We start from the raw sequence: 13,424 nt of genomic DNA, 5'->3' as shown, positions 1-13,424 counted from the left end.
AACATTTTCTCGATTCAAAGGCCGATGATATTCAGGTCCTGATGCAACGATGACTGGCAGATCTTGACTCAACATCCAATCTAATGTCCTGTAAAAGGAGATGACAAAAGTCATCACTGTCAGTCAAGGATAGAAATTCAAACACACAATTCTAGTTTATAATAATAATAAATCTTTATTGTCACAAGTAGGCTTACATTAACACTGCAATAAAGTTACTGTGAAAAGCTCCTAGTCGCCACATTCTGGCTTGTTTGGGTACACGGAGGGAGAATTCAGAATGTCCAAATTACCGAACAGCACGTCTTTTGGGACTTGTGGGTGGATACCGGAGCACCCGAAGGAAACCCACACAGACACGGGGAGAACGTGCAGATTCTGCACAGAAAGTAACCAAAGCCAGGAATCCACATTATAGAAAGGATGGGATAGCACTGGAAAGGGTGCAGAGGAAATTTACCAGGATGTTTCCTGGTTGGAGAGTTTTAGTTATGAAGAGATAGACTTGGATTGTTTTCCTTGGAGCAGCGGAGACTGAGGGGGACATGATCAGCAAAATTATGAGGGGCATAGATAGAGTAGACAGGAAAAAACTTCTCCCTTTGGTAGAGGGATCAGTGACCAGGGGGCAGAGATTTAAGGTAAGAGGCAGGAGGTTTAGAGGGGATGTGAGGAAAACCTTTCTCACCCAGAAGGTGGTGGGAGTTTGGAACACGCTGTCTGAAAGGGTGGTGGAGGCAGAGACCCTCATGACATTTAAGAAGTATTTAGATAGGCACTTGTGAAGTCCAGGCTATGGGCCAAGCACTGGAAAATGGGATTAGAATAGGCAAGTGGTTGTTTTGGACTGGCGCAGCCTCGAGGGGCCGAAAGGCCTTTACTGTGCTGTATGACCTATGTGAAGTTGGTTACAATCGGATCAGCTGGTGTCTCTGATGGATAATCGAGTGATTCACTTCTCACATTGAGAGCAGGTGAACGGCTTCGCCCCAGTGTGAATCCGCTGGTGTCTCTGCAGGGTGGATGAATGTCTGAATCCCTCCCCACACTGAGAGCAGGTGAACGGCTTCTCCCCAGTGTGAATCCGCTGGTGTTTCCGCAGGGTGGATGAATGTCTGAATCCCTTCTCACATTGAGAGCAGGTGAACGGCTTCTCCCCTGTGTGAACTCGCTGGTGTGACAGTAGATTGTATAACCGAGTGAATCCCTTCCCACACTGAGAGCAGATGAATGGCCTCTCCCCAATGCAAATTTGCTGATGTTTCTGCAGGCTGAATAACTCAGTGAATCCCTTCCCACACTGAGAGCAGGTGAATGGCCTCTTCCCAGTGTGAACTCGCTGATGTTTCTGCAGGTTGCATAATTGAATGAATCCCTTCCCACACTGAGAGCAGGTGAACGGCCTCTCCCCAGTGTGAACACGCTGGTGTCTCTGTAGATGGAATAACTGAGTGAATCTTTTCTCACACTGAGAGCAGGTGAATGACTTCTCCCCAGTGTGAATTTGCTGGTGTCTCTGCAGATGGGGTAACTGAGTGAATCCCTTCTCACACTGAGAGCAGGTGAATGGCTTCTCCCCTGTGTGAATGCGTCGATGAGCTTCCAGCAAACATGGGGCTCTGTATCCCTTCCCACAGTCCAAACATTGCCAAGGCTTCTCCATGTTTTCGGTCTCCTTGTATCTCTACAGAATGCACAATTGAAGCCTTGACCACACACAGAACACATGTACGGTCTCTCCCCGCTGTGAATGGTGTGATATTTTTTCAGGCTGTGTAACTGGTTAAAGCTCTCTCCACAGTCAGTGCTCTGACACACTCTCACTCAGGTGTGTATGTGTGCCTCGGTGCTTTTCCAACTGATGTTTAAAATCTTTTGAAGCTGAGAGATGAGAGAAACCTTTCTCCTTCTAGATTCAAAGGCTGATGATATTCAGGTCCCAAGGAATTGAGTAAAACTTTTGTTGGATTTTTGTTTCTTAAGGAGTCTAAGTTTTATATAGATTTAGACTGTCAGATCTAAATCTCTCAGATCGAGATGTGTCGTTTGAAATTTCTGTCTGTAATTCCTCCTCTTCTAACATCCTGTAAAAACAATTTACAAGAATTATCTATCAGTACGGAATAGAAATCTAGTCTCTCTGGAACATTCTTGTTCTCTCATTCTGCAAAAACTGTAAATCTCCATCCCACACACTCTCCCTCCATTCTCACTCTGCTGTATCTAATATTCACCCTCCCAATTCTCCTGAAGGTGCTGATCCATGCTCACTGCTTCTTGGCCTGGATACAGACTGAAAATCTTCATGAATTACTACACAAAAAATGTGTAATATACAGATTGGATTCAGTTCCTTTCCCTTCAGTTGTTGAAAGTCGCCAATGTCGTCCCCGCCCCCGAATGAGGAAAGAAGGAAACATTGATTTCCTCGCACAGAAGAGGAAGCTCAATGTCCAACTTCCGGGCTGTGACGCCACAATATAGCCCAGCCTACATCAACCAATAGGAATCAGTCTGTTCCTCGGTGACGTCATAGGGTTCCAGTGCGCATGGGCGTCACGGGGTCACGGGTGCCCGCCTCCACCTATTGTTCTCCCTCCGCTGGCACCTCCTCGAGACAAGGTTACCGGGCAACCATCTGACGGCTCCGGCCAGAGCGAGAAGCCGCTCGGTGACCTTACCCTCTAGCCTCGTCCGGGACTGCGCATGTCCAAGGGAGAGGTGAAGCTGAGCATGTGCGGGGTAGCTCCCACCTCCTGACTGTCAGGATGACGCGTTGGCCAATGGAACGCCTGGGCGACTGGATGGACTCTCGTCCTCCAGCCTATCTTCGCGGATTTTGTGAGATCGAAAACTGGGCTTCACACAGACCGAAGCTTCTTCCTGTCTCCAACATCTGTGAGTAAAATGCATTTTCTCCCCCTTTCCATTTCTTTTCTCATAATAAATGCACTTTATTACAGAACCAATAATAATATGTAATCTGTACCATATAACAACACGATACATATCTCTGTCTGATATTCCTTTATTGTCCCCTTAAATGTCAGCTATCAACTGGGAAACCAGTCCTTTAATTTTGAACATTGGGAAAGAGACCATCCTTTAGCCAGACAAATAAATGTGTCAAGCTGAGGGAGCAAAGGATGTCAATGTCTTTAAGAGAGAGACCTGGGCCAAGCTTTCCAGAGTCTGCACCCTCCCGGGATTCACTTCCTTTCCCTTCAGTTGCTGCTAGTCACCAATTAAAGGTCAGAATGATAAATGAAATGGAAAGGGGGAGAAAAGAAAGTTTTTTATTCCCAGATGTTGGAGCGAGGACGAGGTTTCAGTCTGTGTGAAGCTCAATCTTCATTCACACAAAGCCCGCGCGCTGATTGGCTGAGGGACGGGTCCTTCCGGTCCTCCAATTCTTCCCATTGGTCAACACCTCAGCAGGAAGGTCAGGTTGTTGACTCTTCTCGCACATGCGCAGCTTCCCCTCTTCCTTGGACATGCGCAATTCCGGGCCGACCGCGCTGCGGATCGAGAGGTTTGCCCAGCGCGGGGGACTGTGGGAACCGCGGCTGCCATTACACATCTGGAGCTGTCACCAAACTCTTGGGACTGGGATGGAAAGTGGGGAGGGCGGACGTCAGCCTGGCACAAAGCACATCTGGGTGGTCACTAGATTGGATTGTTACGTCCCCCTCAGCAAAACAGTTTGTTAACTTCAGGTGTAAAGATTTAGACACCTGGGTGGCACATTGGGGAGGGCAATAGGTGAGAGTGAAACTGAACCCGAGAGTCAGCACCTTCAGGGGAGGAGAATTGGTGGATATTGGGATGAATTAGTGTTACAATTAGAGTGTGTTGGGGGGGGGGGGGGAGGGGTGGTGGGGGGTGGGGGGGGGGTGGGGGGGGGTGGGGGGGGGGTGGGGGGGGGGGGGTGGGGGGGGGTGGGGGGGGGTGGGGTGGGGGGGGTGGGGGTGGGGGTGGGGGGGGTGGGGGTGGGGGTGGGGGGGGGTGGGTGTGGGGGGGTGTGGGGGGGGGTGGGGGTGGGGGGGGGGTGGGTGTGGGGGGGGGGTGGGGGGGGGTGGGGGGGGGGTGGGGGGGGGGTGGGGGGGGGGTGGGGGTGGGGGGGGGTGTGGGGGGGGGTGGGGGGGGGTGGGGGGGGGGTGGGGGGGGTGGGGGGGGGGTGGGTGTGGGTGGGGGGGGTGGGTGTGGGGGGGGGGGTGGGGGGGGGGGTGGGGGGGGGGGTGGGGTGGGGGGGGTGGGGGGTGGGGTGGGGTGGGGTGGGTGGGGTGGGGGGGGGGTGTGGGGGGTGGGGTGGGGTGGGGGGGTGGGGGGGGTGTGGGGGTGGGGGGGGTGTGGGGGGGGGTGTGGGGGGGGGTGGGGGGGGTTGGGTGGGGGGGTGGGGGGGGGGTGGGGGGTGGTGTGGGGGGGGTGGGGTGGGGTGGGGGGGGGGGTGTGGGGGGGGGGGTGGGGGGGGGTTGGGTGGGGGGGTGGGGGGGGGGGGTTGGGTGGGGGGGTGGGGGGGGGGTTGGGTGGGGGGGTGGGGGGGGGGTGGGGGGGGGGGCTGGGGTGGGTGGGGGGGGGGTGTTGCGGGGGGGTGGGGTGGGGGGCGGGGGGGTGGGAGTGAATATTAGATACAGCAGAGTGAGAATGGAGGGACAGTGTGTGGGATTGAGATTTAGAGCATTTCAGGGAAAGCGAGAGGAAAGAATGTTCGATAGACACTAGAATTGTCTGTTCTGAGTTTCTATCCTGTACTGACAATGATTACTATTGTAAAATCAATTTGCAGGAAGTTCGAATGAGAGGAGTTTGAGGCTGAGATCTCAAACTAAATATCACGTCAAGAACTGACTGATTCCCTCAATTCTTGGGATGATCGGCCTTTGAATCTAGAAGGAGAAATGTTTGTCTATTCTGTCTGCTTCAAGAGATTTTAAACAGTGTGTCTGGAAAAGCACTGAGACACACAGACATTGGCAACCTGCGGAGACACGAATGAGTTCACACCGGGGAGAGGCCATTCATCTGCACTGTGTGTGCTAAGGGATTCACTCAGTTACACCACCTACAGAGACACCAGCAAGTTCACACCGGGGAGAAGCCGTTCATCTGCTCTGTGTGTGATGTGGGATTCACTCAATTATCCAAACTGCTGAGCCACTATGTCACTCACACCAAGAGCAGGCCCTTTAAATGCTCTGACTGCAGGAGGGGTTTCAAAAGCTCTCAGCTCCTGATGTCCCACCAGCGCTTTCACTCTGAGGAGAGACCGTTCAGCTGCTCTCACTGCACAAAGAGCTTTAGAACCTCATCCAACCTGATGAAACACGAGCGAGGTCACACCGGGGAGAGTCCGTTCACCTCTCCGACTGGGCAAAGATTCACTCAGTCATCACTTGCTGAGCCACAATGTCACTCACAGCAATGAGAGACCCTTTAAATGCTCCGACTGTGTGAGTGGGTTTAAAAGCTCTCTGGTACTGATGTCCCACCAGCGCATTCACACTGAGGAGAAACTGTTCAGATGCGCTCATTGCACAAAGAGGTTTCAAACATCATCCACATTGCGGAAACACCAGTGAGTTCACACTGGAAAGAAGCCATTCACCTGCTCTCACTGTGGGGAGGGATTTGCTCAGTCGTCCAACATGCTGACACACCAAAGGGTTCACAAGTGATGATGGGTTAGATTCTGCTGTTATTCCTGCTGTTAATCACACCCAGGACTGAACATGGAGTGGGTGGAGGGATTTGCCTCCTCGTCAACTCCTGGTGCTTGGATTTGGCGACCCTGGCGAACTACTGCTCTCCGGATCTGGTATACCCGACTGTGAAGTACCGTCCATACTACCTTCCGCGGAGTTCACTTCTGCCATCATCACGGCGACCTACATCCCACCCCAGGCGGAAGTGAAGAAGGCGCTTGATGAATTGTAACCGCTATAAATAACAATGAAGCAGAATACCCGGAGGCCTTGTTCACAATGAATCATTTTAACTGGGGTCCATTAATAACAGCCCTTGATCTATCATCCCATATTCTCAATTCCTTACTAATTATGTTCCTTCATTTGCTGCCGATAGGTTGCCAATGGATTATAATAATCCCTCGTTTATCATTTAATTGGGTCGGATGTTTTGGTTCTGATACAATTCCTTTGCTCCAGATGCCACTGATTCTCTAATTCAACGACCCCCATGCTGCTATCAGCTTTGATTAAAAAGTACAAATTACTTTTGCTGCTCCTAGGAAAAAGAGGGCCTGCATTCTCTCGTGACCATTCTTCCATCGGTGTCTCAGTTTTTTTCTCTGCCACTCCCTGTTTCTCCACCATTTTCTTTTCTGAATTTTTTAAAAAATGGATGCCCCCTGGCTTGTCCCTCGTCCTCCTTAACTTTACTACCATCCGTACATATCACCCAAACATTTACCAACTCTGTTCTGCTAACTGATTTATCAAGTTTCTGTCCCTTTTTAATGTTATGAATAAACATTAAGGCAGGGTTTAAAAGAATGGTTTCCCATCTTTCCCATCGAGCTGTATTCGCACCTTGCTGGCAACCCTGTCTCTTGGTCAACTCTGTCAATTTTAAAAATTCATTTGTGACATAAATGTTCTTTCCGGCTGATAAATGTTCAGTCTCTGCTGTCCTTTTTGTTATGGCTGCCAGACATTTTGCGATGTCCGAAAACCTTTGTTCAGCCCTTGACCAATTTCCTGTCAATGTTTGATAGGTGTCTGAGTACTATGATTAACAAGCACCATACCATATCCATTTGCGTACAGATCAAATGTAATGCTCAAATCGTCCTCTTCATGTCTCTCCTCTAATGGCCCGGATATTGCTACAGCTGTTTTTAACTGGTCCAACCTCCTCTTCGGCAGGAACTAGGGAATGTGGATTGGGAGCAGCTATTTAAGGGTAAATCCACATTTGAAATGTGGGAGTCTTTTAAGGAAAGGTTGATTAGGGTGCAGTACAGACCTGTCCCTGAGAAAATCGGGGATAGAAATGGCAAGATTAGGGAACCATGGATGACGGGTGGAATTATGAGACTAGCTAAGAGGAAAAAGGAAGCATACGTAAGACCTAGGCGACTTAAAAGTGATGAAGCTTTGGAGCAATATCGGGAAAGTAGGACAAATCTCAAGAGATATGGACAGGGTGGATAGCAACAAACCTTTTCCAAGAGTGGCAGTGTCAATTACAAGAGGTCACGATTTCAAGGTGAGAGGGGGAAAATTTAAGGAAGATGTGCGTGGAAAGATTTTACACAGAGGGTGGTGGGTGCCTGGAACACTTTGCCAGCAGAGGTGGTAGAGGCAGGCACGATAGCATCATTTAAGATGCATCTAGACAGATATATAAACAGCGGGGAACAGAGGGAAGTAGATCCTTGGAAAATAGGTGACAGGTTTAGATAAAGGATCTGGATCGGCGCAGGCTGGGACGGCCGACGGGCCTGTTCCTATGCTGTAATTTTATTTGTTCTTCACTGGTCCACCTAAAATCCCCTTGTAAATTTTCATAAATGGGTCTAGCATAAAGACCAAAGTCTTCCACTACTGGTCTCAAATACCCCAAAATTCCCATGATTTTCTTATCCACGTTTTGTGAAACGGGCACTGCAATTTTAGCAGCTTTCTCTCTCATCCCAACACTGGTATCCCCACCTGCCCTTGACATTGACTACCCTAGATAGTCGACTTCGCTCCTGCCAATCTGGCATTTCTTTAACCCTATCTTAAACCCTGCTTCATTAAGTGTTTTAATAATTTTGTTCACTCTTTCAACATGTGTCCCCCTGATCATCATCTCCAAGAAACACATCATCAATATATACTAAAGCCAAATCATCTTTAATCACCTCCCTTACTATTGCCTGAAAGTGGTTCGGGGAATTAACATATCCTTGTGGTAATTTACAGTATACGTAATGTTTAGTGCCAAAGGTAAATGCTGTCTTTTCCCTGCTGTCTGGGTCTAACGGAACACTCCCGAATCCATTGGCTAAATCTATACTAATTAAGTAAGTTTTGCCTGCCACCTTCTCCAGTGTAGTTTGTGGATTTATTAAATACCGTTTATCCTTTTTTTTTTGTGACCTTTGTAATTTGTTACCATTCTAAATGTACCATCAGGCTTGCTAACTGCCTGAAATGGGCTATTCGTCGATGCATTTGTGACTTCTTGAATGATTCCCTGCTGTTCTAACTCTTTAATCGTTATCTCCAGCTCGCATTTGGCACCTCGGGTCAAGGGATATTGCTTTTACGGCCTGTGTCGGTCTCCTTGGATTGTGTGCTGGAATTGTGTGCTGATTAACCCTGTGTCATTCTTTCTATTGCTAGGTTTGCTTTCCTTATTTCCTCTACGTTATCAATTGGTTTTAATACCTTACATTTTTTTATTTCTGCATCTATTTTTATTAATCTTTCCCTGCCATCAGATTCTCATTTCCTGATACTGCAAGTAATACTCCTAATCTAAGCTCTGGTCCCATATCATTATTCCTTAAAGCTCCATCTGCAATGTAGTTCACATTCTAAACTTCATTTCTTCTGCTCGCGACTTTCTGGCAACTCAGCGGGCACTAGGACCCAGTAGAGCTGTGTCGTATCACTTCCACCGACTACCTCCTAATACTGGTTACATTGGTCCCTGTGTTTCCAGCCCCTTACTGCCACAATGCCCCTCTCCACTAACCCAATATAACGCGAGGGCATGTTTTAATTAATTTTTCCTTGAAAGCGGTATCCTGCTACAGTCCCCATTCTACCTGCTCTCGGGACTGCCTACCCCCCTGGGGTCAGTGCTTGCAGTGTCCCCTCAAGTTCTGAGTGCTTATACACCAAGGCCCTACAGTAGTCGAATAGTCCCCAGTACTTGCCTAACCCCTCTTACGGTCTGGGATTTGGGCATCTCTAAAATGGCCTTCTCCTTTCTACTGGGATCTTCCTTTCCCCCTGTGTAATCTTAAAATAAAGTTAAAAATCCATAGTCTTTGCAATATGAAAATCCCCGAATCTTAAATTTGATGTGTAGTGAGTTTACAGAGAAGATACTGAAATCTCTACAAATTTGGAACACACAGAACAACATTTTTAAATGAAGGTACATCATGGCTGCCTCTAACAAAGGAGCACATGGACTCAGTCCACACCAAATGCCTGGTCTTCGCATTTCAATTTAGGTACCTTAGTTCTCTTCTTTTTTTAAAGAGCGGCCAAGACTATGCCGAGTTCAAACTAATCATTTACAAATCCCAATTTATACATTTTGATTTTGCTTTTTGTTTACTTCCCGTGACTTGTGTTCTAAATAACTCCTACAATGTTAATCATTATTACTGATTTTCTAAAGACCTTTCAAATACTTACCCCATTTTAAATCTCACTTTAACTGCCGTGTATACCTCCTAATTGATGGGAAACTTTGTTTTGCAAAACACAACATTTTAAAAACTAGGAATACCAGAGGAAGTTCACAAATTCTTATTAAACACACACTCATTCATCCACCGAGATCTCCACTCAAACAAAAGGAATTCAAAGCAGTATACTTTCATTCATCTCGACCAACTGGACAATAAAAGTTTGAATTTGCACAGAAACACAATGTGTTTTTTCCCTTTTCCCTTCTTCAAAACTGTAAAGTAAATTTAAACAATCCTGAAGCCTCTTCTTTTTTTTCCGATAGGGTTCTGCATTTTCCAAGTCTCTGGTTCCCCCTAGTGGCCATTCATCTCCCAACACTTTTTCACTCATAAGACGTATCTCCCAAGAACAAAATCCAACTTAGCCAATTCTGATTGTACGTAATCAGATTGTCTCCAGAACATTCCATCAGCAGTCCTAACTGAATTGTCTCTATGACATTCCCTGAACCCGTTAAAGACCTTAACCAAATTAAAGTGTAATTTAATACAACCAATTTTAATTTTCAACCCACATGCACGGAACTGAACTATCACTGCAATATTCCCTCAGTTGCTAACTGAATTATCGCCCGATATTCCGTCAATTCTCGTTTAACCCTCAGCCGTACCTACATCGACTGAAATTAAGTTTTCTAATCCGCCAGACTGAGCATTGGTTTTGTCGAACGATCTTACCCAACCATAGGCGAGTGACCAAACCCTCTTCGGACTACGAGGCAGGGGAAAACCGACGTGGTCCTTTATAATCTACTCACAACGTGGGCCCATTTCCCCTCCGTCCAAGGCTGGTTTAATTCTGATTTCGCGAATAGTTGGGAATTCACTCTTGTAATCCCACTCCCGACACCAAATGATGATATTGAGTTCTTTCTGCCCTCAGTCTGGTCTCAGTCAAACCCTGAGTCGGATTGTAGGTATTGATTTATTTTATTTCAAATAGCTTGCAAGCTTCACTCACTCTGATAAAAAGGCAGGAGGCTACATGTCTCTTGAAACTTCCAGAGCGAGTGAGACAAAGGGAGCACAGCATCTGGTTTCACACACATGGATTCAGGATCAAGTTTAACATACCCACGCCCAAATAAGGCAAGATGGTAAATGCAAAGCTCCCATAGGCTTTCCCCACATTCCTTAACCTGGCCTGAGGCCCCTTTTCCCAGTATCCCCTGCAACAAAGAAATGGTCCTAGTGGCTGCCCATCCCCCTCTTCATGCTTTGCAAAATCCCAATTACAGGCAATTACAGACTGCTACCCATTTTTTCCAGCCTAAGCTAGAGATGTTTAAAAGTCCGCTAACCTAACTCCTTATTCTACTGTAGTAAGATTTTACTCCTAACTTGGCCTAACTACCCATCATGCCTTTCTGTTCATTTCCTCACTGGCATACTCACTTAGGTTGGCCACTGAGATCTTGAATATGGACCAGTCCAGTGATTCCAAGCAGTCGCGTAGGAATTCTTCCTTTGCCGTGGATCAGCATTGTATGACCTTCTTAACTGGATTATCCCGCTTAAGTTTCTGCTTGTATGATGGGAGAAGGAGCACCGTCTTGTGGTCCGATCTTCCGAAGTACGATCAGGGGATGGATCGGTAGGCTCCTTTGATGTTTGTGTAGAAATGGTTAAGGATGTCGGGGCCCCTGTTGGGACAGGAGATGTGTTGGTGGACTTTTGGCAGTACACTCTTGAGGTTGGCCTGGTTGAAGCCCCCGGCGACGATGAACAGGCCTCTGGGTATTCTGTTTCATTGTTATTTATTGCTGTGTTCAATTCATCAAGCACCTTCTTCACTTCCACCTGGGGTGGGATGTAGACCGCCGTGATGATGGGAGAAGAGAATTCCCATGGAAGACGGTAAGGGCAGCACTACACAGTCAGGTATTCCAGGTCTGGGGAGCAGTAGTTTGCCACGGCCGCCACATCCGAGCACCAGGAGAAGTTGAGGCAACAAGCTCCTCCAGACCCAGAGTCCTCAACCACTCCTCGTATAACAAACGCTTCATTCCATGACTTATTCCTTTGAACCTCTTCTGGACCCCCTCCAAAGCCAGCACATCCTTCCTTAGGTACGGAGCCCAAAACTGCTCACAATATTCCAAATGGGGTCTGACCAGAGCCATATATAGTTCTAGAAGTACATCCCCAATTTTGAATTCTGGCCCTCTCGACATGGATGCCAACATTGCATTTGCCTTCCTAACTGCAGACTGAACCTGCACGTTAAAATTAAGAGATCCCTCTGTAACACTGAGTATTGCAATCTCTTCATTTAAATAGGATACCGCTTCTCTATTCCTCCTGCCAAAGTAACCATGTTCATATTGTCCCACATTACACTCCATTTGCAACTTTTTACCCACTCACTTAACATGTCTGTGCCTTTTTGGAGACTCCCTACAACCTGTTGACAATTTACAAAATACCACAAACAGCAATGTGACGATGACCAGATGAAGACATGGAATATTTTGTATTCACTGACGCAACAAATGGGATTCCGGTATCACACCTCAGTTGGAATTCTGCCACCACTGCAATTCACTTTTCCCACTAGCAACCCACCCCTGCCCATAGCTTTCCCAGGGCCTGTGATGACTTCAATGGGAAATCCCATTGACAAGCAGCGGGAGTATGAGATCGCACTGCCAGCAAATGGGGAGCCATCGAGAAGCACATGGATGGGGAACCGGAGAATACTGTCCCTCATTAAAAATGGCACCTCCAACAGAGCAGCACGCCCTCAGCACTGCACAAGAGAGCTGCCGTGCATTTTGTTCTCCAGTCCTGAATGAGGACATGAGCCCAGACCTTTCAATTCAGAGGCAAGAGTGTTACCCACTGAGCCCTGACTGACAGTGAGGTTGAAGAGGACTGGGAGGAGGATGTGAGGAGCTTCAAAAGCATCATAAACCAGGTGGGCCGAATGGCATGTTTCTTCCATGTCCATTCTTATGTAATTTCAATCAGTGGATTGTTATAGACCGGATTTGTTGATTTCACACCAAGGATTTGTTTGGCTGCAATGCTGAAAGTGAACTATTTTATTGCAAAATAATTTCATTTGAGAGACCCTGAATAACTGAGGAGAGATCACAAAAAACGCATCATAGAATTTACAGTGCAGAAGGAGGCCATTCGGCCCATCGAGTCTGCACCGGCCCTTACAAGAGCAACCCACTCAAGCCCATGTAGCTACCATTTCCCCGCAACCCCCACTTAACATTTTTGGACACTAAGGGCAATTTAGCTTGGCCAATCCACCTAACCTGCATATCTTTGGACTGTGGGAGGAAACCGGAGCACCCGGTGGAACCCCACGCACACACGGGGAGAACATGCAGACTCCGCACAGACAGTGACCCAGCCGGGAATCGAACCTGGGACTCTGGAGCTGTGAAGCAACTGTGCTAACCACTATGCTACCGTGCTGCCCAAAGATACACTGATAACCCAGCAAATCAGCAGCCCAACTGATCCCACATCAAGGACATGACACCGGTTGTTCAATCCAAATCTGGTTCATTTGACCTAAATCCAGAACATTAAATTCCAGCCCAGTTACAGGGGGCTCTAACATCAGCGACAATATGCTCCAATCTTCAGAATAAATATGGTTTGGTCCTGAACAGCAGCAATATCAGCAGAATCGTTGTCCCTCTCAAACGATAAGTCTCTGTCCCCTGCACACTCCCTCCTCCCTCTTCATGGTAACACTAATTCATCCCACTATACGGCTCCCGCTTTCCCCCAAGTTATCCTCCCCTGAAGGGGCTGATTCTCGAGTTCAGTTTCACACTCACCTATTGCCCTCCCCAATATGTCACCTGAAGTTAACACACTGTTTTGCTAAGGGGGAGATCCCAATCAAATCCTGTGACTTTGCACATGTACTATGTGTCAGGTGGAGTTACCACGCCCCCACTCCTCCACTTTTCATCCCAGTCCCAGGAGTTTGGTGACGGCTCCGGATGATTAATGGCGGCCG

At 47.7% G+C, this 13,424-nt stretch overlaps 2 protein-coding genes across 2 annotated transcripts in view; one reads left to right on the top strand and one right to left on the bottom strand.

The window, feature by feature from the left end:
- The window catches only part of LOC140422386 (uncharacterized), a 151,420-nt gene that overhangs the window by 83,903 nt on the left and 54,093 nt on the right, over positions 1-13,424 (top strand). The gene's annotated exons all lie outside the window — the stretch shown is intronic.
- LOC140422395 (uncharacterized) lies at positions 156-2,474 on the bottom strand. The gene is made up of 2 exons (XM_072507425.1): positions 2,235-2,474; positions 156-2,084 (listed from the first exon to the last, which is right to left on the bottom strand). The coding sequence occupies exon 2, from the start codon at positions 1,661-1,663 to the stop codon at positions 953-955; it is 711 nt and encodes a 236-aa protein (XP_072363526.1). The 5' UTR covers positions 1,664-2,084; positions 2,235-2,474; the 3' UTR covers positions 156-952.

This window comes from Scyliorhinus torazame, chromosome 5 (genome assembly GCF_047496885.1).
Source record: "Scyliorhinus torazame isolate Kashiwa2021f chromosome 5, sScyTor2.1, whole genome shotgun sequence".
Lineage (NCBI taxonomy): Eukaryota > Metazoa > Chordata > Chondrichthyes > Carcharhiniformes > Scyliorhinidae > Scyliorhinus > Scyliorhinus torazame.
Note: the sequence above shows the minus strand (reverse complement) of the source record. Positions and strands in the feature narration are given on the sequence as shown.